At 43.4% G+C, this 20,052-nt stretch overlaps 1 protein-coding gene across 4 annotated transcripts in view; it reads left to right on the plus strand.

The window, feature by feature from the left end:
- Positions 1-20,052, plus strand: part of LOC140741189 (SWI/SNF complex subunit SMARCC2-like) — a 112,403-nt gene that overhangs the window by 59,829 nt on the left and 32,522 nt on the right. For all 4 annotated transcript variants that reach the window (XM_073071073.1, XM_073071074.1, XM_073071076.1 and 1 more), the window contains exons 12-19: positions 803-862; positions 2,106-2,143; positions 5,131-5,261; positions 11,178-11,249; positions 13,249-13,362; positions 14,694-14,847; positions 15,059-15,175; positions 16,403-16,465. In XM_073071073.1, coding sequence (XP_072927174.1) covers positions 803-862; positions 2,106-2,143; positions 5,131-5,261; positions 11,178-11,249; positions 13,249-13,362; positions 14,694-14,847; positions 15,059-15,175; positions 16,403-16,465 — 749 coding nt within the window. The remainder of the gene's footprint in view (positions 1-802; positions 863-2,105; positions 2,144-5,130; positions 5,262-11,177; positions 11,250-13,248; positions 13,363-14,693; positions 14,848-15,058; positions 15,176-16,402; positions 16,466-20,052) is intronic.

The raw sequence follows: 20,052 nt of genomic DNA on the forward strand, positions 1-20,052 counted from the left end.
AGGTTGCTAACAACTGCTTCATTGTTACCTCTTGGTCAAACAGTTAAAAAATTTACAGCGCTGCCTTTTGCAATACTCCTTGTATGTTTCCTGAGCATTATTGTCTAGATAGATACTGCTCATCGTAGTCAGCAATTTTCTAGAGCTAATGTTATAACTCATCAGCAGGGGCTCTTTGTGCTCCTTGCTTTGCATTTGTTCACTCAAAATTTACATAAAACATGCTTAAATGAAGATAAATTAACTACCATATTCATTCTTTATATTATATTCTGCAAGATTAGGTAGCCGGTCTTCCAAATAAAACACCTGTTAAATAAGCCAATGCATGTTATCCTTCCCAAAGATTTTTAACATACAATGACAATAGCAAAATCATTCCACAGATAAACTGAGTTGCACAATGCCAACCAGTGACACTGAGCACTCCTTAATGCTATCAGGTCAGTTGGTAGGACCACAATTAGAATTTGGTTGTGTTTTCAAACCTAGAAGATTGCTTCTAGAACAGATCCAGGAAAAAGGCAGCCCACTGCCAACATCTTAAGACTAATTAAAGATGACCACTTGCTAATGATTTCCAGATCCTGTTAATGAATAACAAGAGTTCTTCATTCTCTTAAGTTTGAGCACACAGAAGGAGTGAGACTCAAACAGCATCTGGGATACAGTTCCTTTCAAATTTGCAATGTTCATTTGTGTATTCTACTATGTGTTAATTGCAGTTTGGGGTTCATTGTGGATGTTTATAATTGGTGTCAAATAGTCTGTGGTGTTTGTAACATCAGATTTTGTTTTTTAGTGAATACAAAGAAAGATTCTGAATCAGCTCCAGTGAAAGGTGGAACTATGACTGATCTAGGTAATGAATAATCTATTTGTCTACTTGTCTATCATCCTACATCTCTCCACTTTAGTATGTCCACCTCTATCTTTGTCACTTTCAGCCAGTTATTCACTTTCTCTCCCCATTACCTTCTCACTGTCTACCTATCTGTCCCTTGAATCATCCCATCTAAATTTTAGCAGAACCAATATGTATCCCTCAACTAAATACCTGTTCACTTTCATCCTTATTTTGCTCCTAATTGTCTTTGTGATTTTCTTCGGAAAACACAGTGCCGAATTGCTAGATTTTGGTTCAAGCATGAATTTTATTAATCAGAGTTTTAAACTGCATGCATAAGCTATGAGACTACAAGTAACACACAGGCTATACTCTTATCTATAGCTTTACTGCAGAACTGAAACGACTAATTTTACAAAACCAATCATTCACTGATGAGCAAAACTTCATTTTCCAGTAGCAGAGCAGCACAATACACAGTGGCTGACTGCTTGGGTTTTAATTTCATTAACTTTCATGCAAGTTGTTTTGACCATTAAGCTGGTTTATCAGGCCAACTTTAATTGCACCAGAATTTTGGAATATCCATAATAGATTGGGAAATAGTAAATGTAGCATCACTACTTATGAAAGGAAGTGGAGACAAAAGAGGGAACCATAAACCAATTAGGCAAACGTCAGTTGCCAGCAAAATATAACTAATTGTAATTAGTGTTTATTTCAGGTTAGTAAATTGACACTGCCTGGTTGTGACATGGCTCAGTACTGGCCCTCAATAATTCACAATTTATATAAATTATAGATGAAAAGGTAGAATGTAATGCCTGCAGATTTGCTGAAGAAATCAGTCCAGGTGGGTAAGTGAACCAATAGCATAGTCTGCCCATCGTGAACATTTGTAAACTTGACTCTGGAACACCTGCAGAGCAGTGTACAAGGCAAACAGACATCTATGTGAACATACATCATAATGGTGATCCACTACTTCACGCGTAACCTATAAATCATGTGCTCTGGCAGTTCTCCTATGCTGCCCTTTTGAAAGGATGAAGATCTTTAGAATAATGAAAATGCAACTAGATTCATAGTATAAAAAAGCAAATTTTCAGACTGTTAATCTATTGTTTCTCCTCACCACACATCCTGCTTCACTGTGTAGTATGACGTAATGCTCTTGCTTTTTTAAATGCATTATTTATAACATATCTGCCGGAATTCCAGCCAAGGAAGCACTTTTGACCTCTGTTTTCTTTTCCAGATGAGCAAGAGGATGATAATTTGGAAACTACAGGCAAGGTAAGAGTGTTGTTCACTCATAATTCATGTGCACTCTGTTAGTTCAAGATTAAAGATTGTTTGTGGTCATTCTTCAGAGCACAAGTGTAAAGGAGATCAAAATGATTGTTACTCTGGATTCGATGCTGCATGAAAAACACAAGCATAAAGAACACAAAAAAGAAAAAAATAAAAGTAATCCTATAAAACACAATGTACAAGTAACTTGTATACATAGAGTAATTGTACATACATAAGGTGACAGTGTTGCTAGACAGTTGTGAACCCTTTAGAATTTTCTCTATTTCTGCATAAAGATGATCTAAAATGTGATCAGATCTTCACATAAGTCCTAAAAGTAGATAAAGATAACCCAATTAAATAAATAACATTAAAAATTGTACTTGTTCATTTATTTATTATGAAAAATAATCCAATATTACATGTACTTGTTGGAAAAAGTATGTGGATCTTTGCTTTCAGTAACTGGTGTGACCCCCTTGTACAGCAATAACTTCAACCAAACGTCTCCAGTAACTTGATCAGTCCTGCATGTCAGCTTGGAGGAATTTCAGGCCATTTCTCTTTACACAACTGCTTCAACTCTGGGATGTTGGTGGGTTTCCTTGTATGAGCTGCTTGCTTCAGATCCTTCCACAGCATTTCTATAGGGTTAAAGTCATGACTTTGACTCGGCCATTCAAAAACGTGAAATTTCTTCAGCTTTTAACCATTCTTTGGTAGACTGACTTGTGTGTTTAGGGTCTTTGAAACATAGAGAAATTGAAAACCAACAGCACTATACAGGCTCTTTGGCCCACAATGCTGTGCCGAACATGTACTTACTTTAGAAATTACCTAGGGTTAACCATAGCCCTTTATTTTTCTAAGCTCCATGTACCTATCTAAGAGTCTCTTAAAAGACCCTATTGTGTCTGCCTCCACCACCGTCGCTGGCAGCCCATTCCATGCACTCACCAATTTCTGCGTTTAAAAAAAACTTAACTGACCTGTCTACAGTCACTCTTTACCTTCTCTGGGCAAGTCAATTCTGGACCCACAAAGCAATGTCCCCTTGGATCCCATGCCTCCTTACTTTCTCAATTAGCCTTGCTTGGGGCACTTTATCAAATGCCTTGCTGAAGTCCATATACACTGTATCTACTGCTCTACCTTCATCAATGTGTTTAGTCTGCTTGCTGCATGACCCACTTTCTCTTGAGCTTCAGTTCACAGATGGATACCCTGACATTTTCCTGTAGAATTTGCTGATACAGTTTGGAATTCATAGTTCCATCAATGATGGCAAGCCATCCTGGTCCTGAGCCAGCAAAGCAGGCCCAAATCATCCCACAGGTGAGATGAGGTCCTAATGCTGGAATGCAATTTTTGCTTTTTGCCAAACATAACGCTTCTCATTTAAGCCAAAAAGTTCTGTTTTGGACTCATCTGACCACAGAACATTCTTCCAGTAGTCTTCTGGCTTATCCACATGGTATTTAGCAAACTTTAGATGGGCAGCAATGTTCTTGAAGAGTAGTGGCTTTCTCTTTGCAGTCCTGCTATGGATACCATTGTTGTTCAGTGTTTGCTTGACGGTAAACTCATGAACACTGACATTAGCCAATGCAAGACAAGCCTGTAGCTCCTGAGATGTTACCCTGGGGTTCTTTGTGACCTCCTGGAATATGATATGCCTTGCTCTTGGAGTGATTTTTGTTGGTCGACTATTTCTGGAGGGGAGTAACAACGGTGTTGGATTTCCTCATCTGCCTGACTGAATTGGTGGAGACCGAACTCTTTAGAAAAGGTTTTATATCCTTTTCCAGCCTGGTGAGCATCAACAACTTTTTTTTCTGAGATCCTCAGAAACCTCCTTTGATCAAGGCATGGCACTCTTCCAAAAATCTGTGTGGTGAAGATCAGACTTTGATCATGAACAAACAGGTTTATGTTCTTTAAATAGGGCAGTGCCCCCCACACTCACACCTGATTGTCATCCCATTGACTTAAACACCTGACTCTTATTTCCCCTTTAAATGAACTGATAATCCGAAAGGTTCACATACTTTTTCCAACAAATGCATGTAAATGTAATATTGATCATTTTTCTCAATAAATAAATGAACAAGTATGATGTTTTTTGTTATTTATTTAATTGGGTTTTCTTTAACTAATTTTAGGACTTGTGTGACGATCTGATCACACTTTAGGCCATATTTATGCAGTAATAGAGCAATAAACCATATTTATATATAGCCCAACACATCCTTTTAAAAAAAAAACCCACAAAGTAAGTTTTTAAAATTTAGTTTATTGAAAATGAAGCTGAGATGAGTAGAAACAAGCTTGCTGACTCCTTGTTCAGACCAAGACGTGAGTGGTGAAAGTAAATTATTTATGCTGAGGCAGAGGCCAAGGTGAACAAGCTAAATTGAAGGGTAAGACAACTGGCTACAGAGATATAAATGCAGAGATGTGTGAAGTAAGTTTCTCTATATCAAAGTAACATGAGCGGGGGAGGAGGTGGGGTGGGGTGGTATGAGCAGGTGAGGAGAAGGAAAGGGGTGAGAGTGTAACCAAAAAAGGAAATGGAAAAAGAGGTGGGGGGAGAAGTTACTGAGGTTAGAGAAATTGACGTTCATGTCTTAGGTTGGAGGCTACCCAAAAGTAATATGAGATGTTGCTCCTCCAGCCTGAGTTTGGCCTCATCTTGGAAGTAGTGGAGGTTATGGACAGACATGTCAGAATGGGAATGAGAAGTTGAACTGAAATGGGTACCCACTGGGAGTGATGAAATATGAGGTATACTTTTCTCCATGTAAAGTACTGGCCAACATTCAGTCACAATTGGATTGGGTTGTTCTAGTTTTCCTGTTGTTTTAGCCCTAACTCTAAATGTGTTAAATTCCTTTAAGTTGTTTGTTGATAGTAATGTATTGTGGTCCAAAATTGTAAGAGGACTTTCCAGATTGCATTTGATGGTCAATTGTGCTTTTCTGCACCAGGACGAGGAAGATGTTTCTGCGGGAAACAAAGGGGAACAAACTAAGAATCCCGATTTACATGAAGACAATGTTACAGAGCAGACTCACCATATCATTATACCCAGCTATGCAGCTTGGTTCGACTACAACAGGTACACCTGAGGCAGTTGGCGCTTTTATTTGTTATGTGGAGGTTAGCGTATTTTATTGTGATGAATAATAATCTGTTACAGTGTATTGAAGTTGCTTGAAGGAGGACAAGAAGAAAGTGATCAAGCTAAAGTAAAGTTTAGATATTGTACTTAAACCTTGGGAATTTCCCTCATTTCAGAATTTACTTTTGGATATAATCTGTTCAACACCAGAGTGCGTGCAATTAATAAAGTGCAGACTTTAGTAATTTAAATTTGAATTCTTAGTTATCAGCAGACTGTAGCGATGTGCTACACACAGCGCTGAAATAACGACACGCAGTCGGTAAGTCGTTTCGAGACTACAGTAGATTCCGGACTACAGAGCGCACCTGATTAAAAGCCGCTGGCTCTAATTTTAGAAATAAAATCAATTTTTTACTTGTACAGGCCGCACCGGATTTTCGGCCGCAGGTGTCCCACGTTGTAATATGAGATATTTACACAGAAAGATATTACACGTGAGGATTTTTTAACTTTTAATTAAATCCATATGGTAACATAAACAAATACATATTGCAAATGCTTTTTTTCGAACCGTGCCTGTAACGCGGCTACTTTTAAATATACGTTGCGTATACTTCTTTACTGAACATTCCAATATCTCCTAACGACTGGTAAAAAATATATATACTGCAGCCTACCAGGAAAAGTTATTGATCGCCTTTAACTTAAAAGCAGCGTTTTCGCTCCGCCGCTTCCCCCCGCCGTCCCGTTTATCGCAAACGGCATTTTTCCCACAAGACGCGGCGAAACCGGGTGTGACGTTATATCATCCCGCGATGTAGTACAGAAAACAAATATAGTTAAAACAGTTCTAACTTTAACTAACAAATGAATTACTAAGCGAAAATATTATAAACTAAATAACTGCCATAAAGGCAGCACAATGCTTTTCTTCGAGTGTTTTCCATGTTGATGAGGGTGAGTACAAATGACTGATTTACAATAATTTAATTGTGAAAGTGCGCTTGATTTATCGTACAATTTCATTGGACCTCTGTGAACTACTCATCAATTTTATTGGTCTACTGTTACGAGGCAAAATGTTTTTGGCGGCATGAAAAAAAATAATACATTAGCCGCTCTGTATTAAAGGCCGCAGAGTTCAAAGCTGTTCAAAATGTGGGAAAAAAGTAGCGGCTTAAAATCCGGAATCTACGGTAGTTTATTCAAACTTTGCAGTGCTGGCATTTAAATCGCCCGCCCTCACTGGGCGGAAATGACATCGGAGGTGCATTACCAAAGTCTCCCCCCGCGCGCTGGCTATTTGTGAGCTGGTTCGCCTGCGCAGAAAGTGGGTCACCACATAACCCCCCCCCCCCCAGAACCAGCGATACACCTCCCAATGTCCACAGTCTGGATCAGCCTCTGTTTGGGAGGTCTGCCTCTGCACCGCGGTGCCTGAACCTCGACCGGCTGCGCCAAGTCCACATGGGCTGGTTTGAGTCGGTCCACTGTGAAAACCTCCTCTTTAACCCCCGATGTCCAGAACGTACGTGGACCCGTTGTTGTTGATCACCTTGAACGGCCCCTCATACGGCCGCTGTAGCGGCACCCGGTGTCCGCCCCTTCGTACAAACACAAACTAACAGTTTTGCAGGTCTTTGGGTACATGGGTTGGGGTCCATCCATGCTGAGAAGTTGGTACGGGGGCCAGGTTGCCGAGCCTTTCACGTAGCCTGTCCAGGACTGCTGCGGGTTCTTCTTCTTGCCCCCTTGGGGCTGGTATGAACTCTCCTGGGACGGCCAGGGGTGCGCCATACACCAACTTGGCCAACGAGGCGTGCAGATCCTCTTTGGGTGCTGTACGAATTCCAAGCAGACTCAGGGAAGCTCGTCCACCCAGTTAGGTCCTCTCAGGTGGGCCATGAGAGCCGACTTCAAGTGACGGTGGAAGCGTTCCACCAGTCCGTTCGACTGTGGGTGGTAGGCAGTTGTGTGGTGCAGCTGCGTTCCCAACAGGCTGGCCAGAGCCGACCACAGGCTGGAGGTGAACTGGGCGCCTCTGTCGGAGGTAATGTGGGCCGGTACCCCGAAGCGTGCTACCCAGGTTACGATCAGTGCTCGGGCGCAGGAATTGGCAGATGTGTCGGTGAGCGGGACCGCCTCTGGCCACCTTGTGAACCGGTCTACCATCGTTAGGAGGTACCGCGCTCCTCGGGACACTGGTAGGGGACCCACGACATCCACATGAATGTGGTCGAACCTCCGGTGGGTGGGTTCGAACTGCTGCGGCGGGGCTTTAGTGTGCCGCTGCACCTTGGCTGTTTGGCACTGCGCGCACGTTCTGGCCCATTCACTGACCTGCTTGCGAAGTCCGTGCCACGCGAACTTGCTGGAGACCAGCCGGATGGTTGTCCTGATAGATGGGTGCGCCAAACCGTGTATGGAGTCGAAAACCCGCCGCCTCCAGGCTGCCGGGACGATGGGGCAAGGTTGGCCGGTAGCCACGTCGCACAGGAGGGTCCTATCACCTGGGCTTATGAGAAAGTCCTGCAGCTGCAAACCCGAGACTGTGGTCCTGTAGCTGGGCATCTCGTCATCTGCCTGCTGCGCCTCCGCCAGTGCTGCATAGTCCACCCCCAGGGACAGGGCCTGGACAGCTGGTCTGGAGAGTGCGTCCGCCACGACGTTGTCCTTCCCCGAGACATGCTGGATGTCCATCGTGTACTCGGAGATGTAGGACAGATGTCACTGCTGGCGAGCCGACCAGGGATAGGACACCTTCGTGAACGCGAAGGTCAATTGTTTGTGGTCCATGAACACGGCGAACGGCCTGCCTTCTAAGAAGTACCTGAAATGCCGGATTGCCAGATACAGTGCCAACAGCTCCCGGTCGAAGGCACTGTACTTGAGTTCGGGTGGTCGTAGGTGCTTGCTGAAGAATGCCAGGGGTTGCCAGCGCCCCTCGATGAGCTGCTCCAGCACCCCACCGACTGCTGTGTTGGATGCGTCCACCATGAGGGTGGTCGGAACGTCCGTTCTGGGGTGCACCAGCATCGCGGCATCTGCCTAGGCTTCCTTGGCTTTAACGAAAGCGGCCACGGCCTCCTCGTCCCAAGTAATGTCCTTGCCTTTACCCGACATCAGGGTGTACAAAGGGCGCATGATACGGGCTACTGAGGGGAGGGAATGGTGGTAGAAGTTCACCATACCAACCAACTCCTGCAGGCCTTTGACCATGTTGGGCCGGGCAAAGTGGCGGATCGCGTCTACCTTGGCAGGCAGAGGTGTTGCCCCGTCTTCGGTAATCCTGTGGCCCAGGAAGTCGATGGTATCGAGACCGAACTGGCACTTGGCCGGGTTGATCGTGAGGCCGAAATCACTCAGGCGGGAGTAGAGCTGGCGGAGGTGGGACAGATGCTCCTGACGACAACTGCTGGCTATAAGGATGTCGTCCAAATAGAGGAACGCAAAGTCCAGGTTGCGTCCCACTGCGTCCATTAGCCGCTGGAATGTCTGTGCGGCATTCTTCAGGCCGAACGGTATTCGGAGGAACTCGAACAGGCCGAACGGGGTGATGAGTGCTGTTTTGGGGATGTCTTCAGGGTGCACCGGGATTTGATGGTATCCCCGAATGTTGGGCTTGAAATTCTGCCCTGTGTTCGTTTAGGAAGAGAGACAACCAACACCGGAATATTACAAAACTTGGGTTTATTGCAGAATCCGTAACTGGCACAGCGAATCGACGGAGTCGCTGGAGAAGGCGCGTTCCGACTTCCCCTTACAATCTGCTCTTATTTATATCCCTTTTCCCCCCAGCACAACCCCCCGCTACATATTAGGTAATATCGGGCACTTGTGTCCATCTTATTGGCCCGCTGCCATACACTCACGAGTTACCTGTTTCTTTTGTTTACTGAATCGCGTGACACTGGTAGTTTTGGTGTAGCGGAATCCCCAGTTTCGCTTCCCCCCTCTCTCGCATTACGTGAGCCACTCCTGACCTGTAATGGCAGTCTCGAATTAACCCTAACATTAACCCTAACACCCCGGACGAGGTCTACTTTGAAAAAGATTCTTGCCCCGTGCAGGTTTGCTGCAAAGTCCTGTATGTGCGGCACGGGGTAGCAGTCTGGAGTGGTAGCCTCGTTCAGTCTGCGGTAGTCGCCACATGGTCTCCAACCCCCAGCTGCTTTGGGCACCACGTGCAGGGGGGAGGCCCATGGGCTGTCGGACCTCCGTACGATCCCCAATTCCTCCATCCTCTTGAACTCCTCCTTCGCCAGGCGGAGCTTTTCCGGGGGGAGCCTTCGTGCGCGGGCGTGGAGGGGTGGTCCCTGGGTCGGAATGTGGTACTGTACCCCGTGTCTGGGGATGGCTGCCGTGAACTGCGGTGCCAGAATCGATGGGAAGTCCGCCAGGATTCTGGTGAATTCGTTGTCCGACAGCGTGATGGAGTCCAGGTGTGGGGCCGGCAACTTGGCTTCACCCAGGGAGAATGTCTGGAAAGTCTCGGCATGTACCAGTCTTTTCCCTTGCAAGTCGACCAGCAGTCTGTGAGCTCGCAAGAAGTCTGCCCCCAGGAGTGGTTGGGCCACGGCGGCCAGTGTGAAGTCCCACGTGAACTGGCTGGCGCCGAACTGCAGCTCCACTGTGCGGGTGCCGTAGGTCCGTATCGTGCTGCCGTTTGCGGCCCTCAGGGTGGGTCCTGGCTTCCTGTTGCGGGTGTCGTACCCCGTTCGGGGGCAAGACGCAGATCTCCGCTCCGGTGTCGACCAAGAAGCGGTGTCCCGACTGTTTGTCCCAGACGTACAAGTGGCTGATCTGGTGGCCTGCCGCCATAGTCATTAGCAGCAGCTGGCCCTGGCCCTTGCAGGGCGGGCGACAATGGCGGGCTTTTGTGCCCCACCGTGGTGGTAGAAACACCACTGTTCACTGGCCTCCTCACTCCTGCCTCTGTGTTGTGTGTGCCCCCCTGCCGGGCCTGGTCTGGTCTGCTGTTGGGCGCGTGGCCTGGCAATTTGACTGACGGATGCCACGCTCTCCCTCTTGGCTTTCCACAGCACGTCTGCCCGGGCTGCCACCTTCCGGGGGTCGCTGAAATCTGTGTTGGCCAGCAGCAGATGTATGTCCTCGGGCAGTTGCTCCAGGAATGCTTGCTTGAACATGAGGCAGGGCTTGTGTCCGTCGGCCAGCGACAGCATCTCGTTCATCAATGCTGACGGCAGTCTGTCTCCCAAACCGTCCAGGTGAAGCAGGCGGGCACCCCGCTCACGCCATGAGAGGCCACAGGTACCAATGAGCAGCACTTTGAATGCTTCATATTTGCCTTCTTCCGGGGGCGACTGTATGAAATCCGCAACCTGGGTGGCCGTCTGCTGGTCAAGGGCACTCACCACGTGGTAGTAACGCGTGGAATCAGAAGAGATCTACCGAATCTGGAACTGGGCTTCTGCTTGGCTAAACCACACGCGTGGTCGCAGCGTCCAGAAAGTCGGCAGTTTTAGCAAAACTGCGTGAACAGATGAAGAGTCAGTCATCTTCGGTCCAAATCCCATTTGGACCGTCGGGGTCACCAATGTAGCGATGTGCTACACACAGCGCTGAAATAACGACACGTTTCGAGACTAGTTTATTCAAACTTTGCGGTGCTGGCATTTAAATCCCTAGCGCCCGCCCTCTCCGGGCGGAAATGACGTCGGAGGTGCATTACCAAAGTCTCCCCCCGTGCGCTGGCTATTTGTGAGCCAGTTTGCCTGCACAGAAAGTGGGTCGCCACAAGACATTAAAAAAAACTCCACATTTAAATTGAGAAGATTTGGGGCTTCCATTGGAAGATATAATTATACCTTTTTGGGAGGCCCAACTGTACAGAGTAGTAGTCAACAATTTCAAGAAAATCTCAATTATTGTTGTTATTATTCTCAACAGCGTCCATGCCATTGAGCGTCGAGCTCTCCCAGAATTCTTCAATGGGAAAAATAAATCCAAAACCCCGGAGATGTAAGTATTTAGTTAATAGATAAATCGTTGTGGTTTCTAAAGAACATATTAATTAGCTAAGACTGGTTTCCAGGCCTGCAATACATTTGAGGACTTCAGATAAAATGAATAATGAAACATGAATGAAATTAAATGGCATAACACCAATTCACCAGTTTGTAATTCTCCCATTTCAGTGTGTCATTATATGAACTTCAAAGTCAAAGATGCAAAACTAATTAGGTTCTGCTGTGCATGTATTTTTCATTTAATTACAGCAATACTACAAGAGTGGGTATTCAGATATCAAGTCCTCATGAACAGGAGTCCAAAGTGCACCTTTGTTTCTTTTATTAGTATCATGACTGTCGCTACCGAAACTTTAAAGTTGCGTAAGCTTGTTTTATTCAAAGTAGCATTATGTCAGGATAGTGATATATGGTGATGCAGCACTTAGTGTCCCAGGTTTGATCCTAACCTTCAGCAATCACTATGTGGAGAAGAGACATTCACCCCATGATCATGTTTCTTCCCAATGCCCAAATACATGTTGGTGGGTTAAATTCCCACCATAAATTACCCTTTAGTGTAGGTAAGTGACAGAAGAATCAAAGAGAGAGTTCATGAGCATGTGAGAGAAAATAAGTTGCTGGGAAACAAGAGAAAAGGGAATGGTACTGATGGGATTGCTCTGCTGGGAGCTAGCATGGACCTGATGTGCTGAATGTCCTCCTGTTTCACAATAAGTTTGAATTGAATGGGTTAGATATCATCTTAAGAGGAACATAGCAATTTACACCTTCTCAGGCATGAACAACATTTCAAAGTATTAGTTGGTCAGCATAAAGCACGAGACAAGCCCAGTTACTAGCACCTTGATCCCACAATCTGGGCAGTAGTGTAGTTTGTTTATTGTAAACATTGTTTAGTAAGCAAACAGCATGTTCCATATTTTGAATCCAATGAATCGCAAGATGTCATCAATACACAGAATTTGCCTCCTGACTGGTCTTGGGGGAGGTGGGGAGACTTCTGAAACCATGCTATTTAAAGAGCTAATGATCAAGCTGCGTTCTTTGTCCTCATTGGAATCTGAGATCTCAGATGCAATCTTATGCGTGCCTGTAATACATTTCTATGGAGGTGAGGTCAGGTTCATGGTCACCTCAGCTTCTTGGAATCAGGGCCATATCAAAGTCATGTTGCTGCCGATGTCATCACCTTTCAATTTGCTGCTTACTGCAACATTAAGGAGGTCAGCCAAACTCCATATGTATTGTTATAGTCTGTCATATAATGTATTCTGAACATACAATTACCTCTTTCAAAGGCAGGCATTATAATTTAACTGAAAAATTATTGGTTCAAATTAATAATAAATGAAGCTGAGTAAGGACAAGTACATCTTGCAGCTAAAAGATAAGAGACAGGTGGGTAGGCTTTTCATATGACATCAGGCATTGAATTTCTGCCGACTCAGAGCAATCCTATTTCCCACTATTTTTCTCAGTAACCTATTGTATCTCATATTAATGGCAGATTAATGGTTTGGCACAGACTAGATTGATGGAAAGGTCTGTTTCTGTGCTGTAGTGTTTTATGACTCTATTCCCATCAACTCCCCCCAGATTCTCCCGCTCACATTCACACTAAGAGCATTTAACAGTGGCCAAATCACCTACCAACTCACATGTCTTTGGGATGTGGGAGGAAATTGGAGCACCCAGGGAAAATTGATCACAGAACAGACCAATGAAGAAGCTGAAATAGATTCAAGTGGGTTAGTTGACTTGACGTTTCCCACATACCAATTGGTGAAAGGTGAGTTCATATGACAAGGAATCTAACTAGCTTGGTTAATTTCAATCTGCAGAGGCTGTGCTGAGGTGTTGCAGAGTACCCTGTGCAAGCTGGTTCTAAAGTACTGGGACAGATGTGGTTAGACTTATGAAGTCTCTTAATGGTGATGTTATTTTAAAATTGATGGTTCAACTATCTTTTTAATCCTGTTCTTCCCCAGTTACCTTGCCTATCGTAATTTCATGATTGACACGTACCGTCTGAATCCACAGGAGTACCTCACGTCAACAGCATGTCGCCGGAATCTGGCAGGGGATGTCTGTGCAATAATGAGGTATGTAATAAACAAGAACTGTTAACATCTATTTAAAGAACTTCGTAATCCCATGTAAAGCTAACAGGTTACTGTGAAAACCCAGCTGGTTCATTAATGTACTCAGGGAGTCACTGAAGGAAATCTGTGATGTGGTCCATTTTGAAACTAGCCCAGGACAGCTATGATGAGGACAAAATGATAATCTACTTATTGGACTGTGCATTTGCAAAGGAGGTCTGGAAAAGGATGCAAATTCTTGTAAAGGTTTATCCCAGCTGTGTAACAGATCTTTGGTCTATTGGCTGTATTCAAGGGTGCATACCAAGAGAACCATCAAGTAGTACTGAATGACTATCACACACTTTGGTCTTGCTGCAAAACAAGATGCCTTTGCAGGGAATGCTGCAGCCTGGCACATTCCAGGCTGCTAGAGTACATGCTCAACGAAACTTGGTTCAGCCAACACAAAGAATTTGTGAGGAAAGACTGTAGTCTGTAGTCCTACCACCACTAGATATTAAGGGGCTAAACTCAGTGGAAAAGCATTTTCAAACAATTGGTGTATGTGCCATGGATGTGGCCTCTTCCAAAGCGACCACGTTAGTGACAACGCTGCATTGTACATAGGATGTGTGAACATGACAAATATATGGACTTAATAACACAAATGAATATATAAACTGAACACCTTGAATTGTAAAGAAAACCATGTGTTACTTTTGTATTTCTTATATTTTTATGAGTAAAGTTTATTTTTCAAATAGAAAATACAAAAGGCTGCTATAGAGTTTATTCAGCATGGAAGTATAACCGGATCATTGAATGTTGCAATTTTACCAACCAAATCAGATGGATAGTCATCCTGCTACCTTCATCACATACCTCATCCTAAAGTAGTGTAAATCTTCTCCAAGACACAATAAAACCCCTCCCCTCCTCAGCAATCCCTGTTGTGTAAATTGTGTAAAATTTACACAAAAGTGTGACCAGAACACAGCATTAAGAAGTAACATGTTCAGATATTTGTGTGCTTAAGTACAGCTGTGCAAAAATGGGCATGTGTAATGTAAAGCAGTACTCTTTCCCTGCTGAGATCTGAAATTCTCTTCGTAAATTAAGCTTTCCACGTTACTTTGCGCAGTAGCACAGGAAATCTACTTTTTAGTGCCTTTTAACTAAGCAGTAATTGTTTCACAAACTTGGTTGTTCGTCAGATTTATGCTAGCTACTTCCTCCTTCATGATAGTTGTTTCACACCTTGATGAATTATATCTGTTTGTGGCTGCACAAAGACACATTCTAAATAAATAAATCTACCATTTATTTTGATATTTCTTGGTTGTCTGCAGGGTGCATGCTTTTCTTGAGCAATGGGGACTTATTAATTACCAAGTAGATGCAGAGAGTCGACCAACACCTATGGGTCCTCCCCCAACGTCACATTTTCATGTGCTTGCAGATACACCTTCTGGCCTCGTGCCTCTTCAACCCAAAGCTCCACAGGTCAGTCTTTGTAAACATAAAAGTCTCCAAAGATATAAAGCGGAGGGCTGTACGCTTTGGTTAATATCTTAATGAAACTAGTTCCATTTAGCCCCCTCTGCTGGCATTTTGAATGGGTTTGGAAACTGATCAAAATGCATTCTTGGTACAAACATTTTAAAGCAAGTGGAAAAATTTGGAAATTTGCATTAATTTGTTATAATTTTGGCAGACATCTGCATCCCAGCAAATGCTTAATTTTCCTGATAAGAACAAAGAGAAGGCTCCTGATATGCAGAATTTTGGACTACGTACAGATATGTATGCAAAGAAAAATATTCCTTCTAAGGTAAGCCAGTGTTTCAAGCTGATCCAAGATTTGCATTCATCTCCTCTAATGATTTGTCACTTAATTAGCTGGAGATAGAGGAGAAGAGGAAAGGGACCCGTAGGTTCATTTTCCCCAAACATGCCCCATAAAAGCTAGTTTTTCATCTTTCATATGAGTTGAATTATCCGGCTGGTGGCACAGTGCCATCTGCACCGGAGGTTCAAATCCGGCCGGCTCCTTGCATGCTTTCCAGCTATGCTGGGTTGAATGTCAAGCTAGCAACTCGGCCTCATGAAAAAACAGACAAAAAAGTGCTGAAGAAACGGCAAGGTTGCTGTCCGATGCACCGCAGGGCGAGGAAAGGAACAACAATGAGTTGAATTAGTACTTAATTCGTACTAATTTCTTGTAAGGACCTTTAGAAAGAGTTTTAACAAACAAGTATTCTTAGTCTTATTGTTTTGAAAATGGAAATTTGGTCTACAGTCTTAGAGATGTATTTCTGTGCTCCCTTCTAAAATTTTATAGAATCATTCTATTTCAGACACAAGCTATTTTGTCTGCAGCGCTTGAATCTTTTGGAAGAGCAGCAGAAGATTGCCTCAAGTTTAACCCAACATTTCTCTCTTTTTGCCAAAAATAAACCACATAGTCAGCACTAGCAAGTCAGGCGGCATCTGAGGAGAGAGAAACAGTGTTGCTATTTCAGGTGAATGACCTGAATTAGAATTTCTGAATTAGTAAAAAAATATAAGTAAAACAAATTTTAAATTGCAGAGATACTGGGGGTGGGGTAGAGAATATGGAGATCGAAACCAAAAGCGATTGAATGGTATGCGGTGGTTGTGCCAACTGAAAGAAGGTGGCAGAGGCTGGTGAACAACAAAAGGTGTGTTGAGAGGAAATCTAAATAGATGAATAAAGCCTGACATTTCCAGAAGGGAGTAAAAAAGTTGAATACCAGAATGTGAAGCACAAGGCTGGAACAACTGATCACCTGAAATTATTGACTGCAGTGAATGAGGAATGTACCTGTTTTGAAAATAAGGTGCTGTTCCCCAAGCTTGTGTAATTAGCAATTTGTGGGATCTTACTTTTTACAAATTTAATGCATGATAGGTGTTTCAGCATTTCAAGGTAACTTATTATTATGAATCCTCCTTTGGTGCTTTGGTGTGGTAGTGTCCATAAAAATGGGAAGTTACCCTGACTATATGCGCATTTTACTTCTATTTTCTACCCCAGAGTAAAGCAGCTGCTAGTGCTACACGAGAGTGGACCGAGCAAGAGACACTTTTACTGCTTGAGGTAAGCATGTGGGCTTCTAATTCAGGGCATTTGCTGTGAGTTAATCTAAAAACAGTTAAGTTTCACTCCATCCATAAAGCACTTCAAAGAACATTTATTATCAAGTATGTACACTACATAGAACGTTGCAATTCATCTCCTTGCAGGCAGCCACAAAACAAAGAAACACAATAGACCCCACTAAAAAAAAGCCTACATAACAAAGACTGTAAAGCACCCAATGTGTGTGGAGGTGGGAGAGAAAAGGTACAAATTGTGCAAACAATAAAATAAGTAAACAAATAACAAACAGAACATGAACCACAGTGTCCCTAAAAGTGAGTCCACAGCCATGGAGCCAGTTCAATGCTAAGGCAAGTAATCCCTCTCGGAGTAGTGAGCTGAACACCGGTTTTTTGTTCACTCTCGGCCTCAAAACTTTGATCTTTTAAATCTGGCTTGCTGCTTAAATCGGCAAAACATCGGTCTGTTTTCACTCTCGGGAATGGGCCTCACCATTTTGATCTGGCCAGAAGTTTCAGTCCGGCCCAACTCCAGACCTGCATTCTCAAGAGTCCAGTTTACTAAATCCTTCAGGATGCCACAACAACTTCCAAAAGGAAATTACAGGCTGAGGATTGCAGTGATCATAGTCCAGAAAAAATATAAATAATGGAATAGTTAGTACTTTTGTTTGCTGCCCACATAATATTGCTGTAACTCAACAACGCCATCTTCTGTCTTAGTGTGGTATTCTGTATACTATCATTATTGCTTATCTGTTCTTTGCCTACCACATTAATAGTGACACTGCTCCTTCCAATCTTGCTCAGCAGGATATTTTAAAAAAACTGACTTCCATCTAGTTGCCAACTTACTATCCTGTTAGTTGCATGATCCAATGACAATAATGTTGTTTAATCGCAGCACACTTGATTAATCACAGTTTATTAAAAAGAGCTCAATTTCTAAATTATATTCAGTAGAACTTTTTTTTTAAACTAGCATGTTAACAAGCCCAGAAAAGGAGTATATGTGAGAGGTGGCGCTTGTACTCCTTTTTCTGGCAGCAGTGGAGTGCCAGTGCAGTGTAGTTGTTAGTGTGACGCTATTACAGTTCGGGTCGTTGGAGTTCGAACTTCAGTCCTGGCAGCTGTTAAGACCTAGAAGCAGAATTCAGCCATTTGGTCCATCGAGTCTGCGCCACCATTACATCATGGCTGATTTATTATCCCTCTCAACCCCATTCTCCTGACTTGTTCCTGTAACGTTTGACACCCTGATTAACCAAGAACCTATCAGCCTCTGCCTTAAATATATACCCAGTGAATTGGAGCTGCACAGCAGTCTGTGGCAAAAAATTCCACAGATTCACCACCTTCTGGCTAAAGAAATTTTTCCACATGTCTATTCTAAATGGATGTCCCTCAATTCTGAGGCTGTGCCCTCTGGTCTTAGACTCCCCCACTATAGAAAACATCCTCTCCACATCCACTCTATCCAGACCTTTCAATATTCGATATGTTTCAATGAGATCCCTCCCTCATTCTTCTAAACCACAACAAGTACAGGCCCGGAGCATCAAACATTCCTCATATGTAACCCTTTCATTTCTGGGATCATTCTCATGAACTTTATCTGGACTTCTATGTCAGCACTTCCTTTCTTAGATAAGAGGCCCAAAACTGCTCACAATACTCCAAGTGAGGCCTGACCAATGCCTTATAAAGTCTCAGCATTACATCCTTGCTTTTGTATTCTATTCCTATTGAAGTGAGTGCAAGCATTGCATTTGCCTACCTTACTACTGACTCAACCTGCAAGTTAAACTTTAGGGAATTTTGCATGATGTCCCAAGTCCCTCTGCACCTCTTTGAATTTTCTCCCCATTTACAAAATAGTCCACACCTTTATTCCTTCTGCCAAATTGCATAACCATGCACTTCCCTACATTATATTCCATCTGCCACTTCTTTGCCCAATCCCCCAATCTCTCTTTTTGCAGACACCCTGCTTCCTCAGCACTACATGCCCTTCCACCTATCATATCATCTGCAAACTTGACCATCAATTTCTTCATCCAAGTTGTTGATAAGCAATGTGAAAAGAAGTGATCCCAACACCAACCCCTGTGGAAACCACTAGTCACCAGCAGCCAACCAGAAAACGCCTCCTTTGTTCCCACTCTTCCGACCTCTGTAAGGGGTCTTTGTATGTCCAGCCCTTGGAATGCATGGGTTTTCCCCCAGGTGCTCCAGTTTCCTCCTACAATCTAAAGATGTACCAGGTAGGTTAATTGGTCATTGTAAATTGTCCCGTGATTAGATTAGGGTTAAATTGGGGTTGTCATCTCAAAGGACCAGAAGGGCCTATTCCCTGCTGTATCTCTGAATAAATAAATGCTAGCAGAAAACAAAGTCAGAATAAAAGGTCTCTTTCAGATTGAGAATCAGTAGCTAGTTGGGGTGCCACGTTTGTTATTGCAGTACCCTCACCCGTTATCAATCTATATTAACTGTTTGGATGAAGGGACTGAGTGTAATGCAACCAAATTTGCTGATGAGCCAAAGGTAGGTAGATTAGCAAGTTGTGAGGAGAATGCAAAGAGCTTGTTGTTGTGTTAACAAGTTGGCAAATGGAGTTTATTGTAGGGGAAAAATGTAGGAAGGAAGAATGAAAAAGAAAATGGTAATGGAGTGAGACTACAAAATGTTACACTACAAAGGGATCAAATACATAAAATACAAAGTGAACCCTGCACATAGTGGAACTCCTAGAGAATGGGCAACATTGAGCAAATATATCTCAGCATGTTACCTCTCTCATTCTTCGCTGCCTATTGTAGAAGTTCCTAGCTCAGTGGCCTTAATAAAAATTGTAAGAGAAAACCAAGCAAGCAATTATAATTATAAGATAGTAAGCAATTCTACATTGCCAGCATAACATGGTTTCTCTGGCAATCACCTAATCTGTTCACAGTCATGTGTTCCATTGCAGTGAGGCTAGTGAAGTTTTTAAGGAGTGTGCCTTAGTCAATATCACATCCTGATCAAGGTTTTGCTGAATGAAGCAAGTGCAAGCAGTTTTTAGAGTGTGCAGTAATGCCATCAGCCATCGCATCAGTATGCTTTACCTCTGCACAATGAAGGATGTTATTTGCCCTAAATGAGAATCCTAGTGCTGTGAAAAATGCATCAAATAATACACAAATGGAAACTAGGCACATGTCTCTGATGTTTGACACTATTTTGCTTTCTCCATTTGTCATTATAGGTAGGTTTTAATGTCCTAGCATGACATCACAGTATCCTTTGTTTTGGCTAAAGTCTAGCTGCTAGAAAACAGCTCCCTTTCAGTACGAGTCCATGCAGATGCCTTCCCTTATATAGACAGGCAAGGCATTGCTATCCATGGCCAATTAAAGCAGTAGTTAGGGATGGATGACTTTAAAGCATGGGTGATTATAGTGTCTGAGAGGCTAATGTGTGAGTTTAATAGGATCACTTTGTGAAAGGGCATAACAATATCCTGAACATTTACACCAACAGTCCACAGGTATATTTGTAGAGATATTGCAGACTGTTTCAAGAAACATAAGATTGTGATAG

The sequence above is a fragment of the Hemitrygon akajei genome, chromosome 18 (genome assembly GCF_048418815.1).
Source record: "Hemitrygon akajei chromosome 18, sHemAka1.3, whole genome shotgun sequence".
NCBI classification, from domain to species: domain Eukaryota; kingdom Metazoa; phylum Chordata; class Chondrichthyes; order Myliobatiformes; family Dasyatidae; genus Hemitrygon; species Hemitrygon akajei.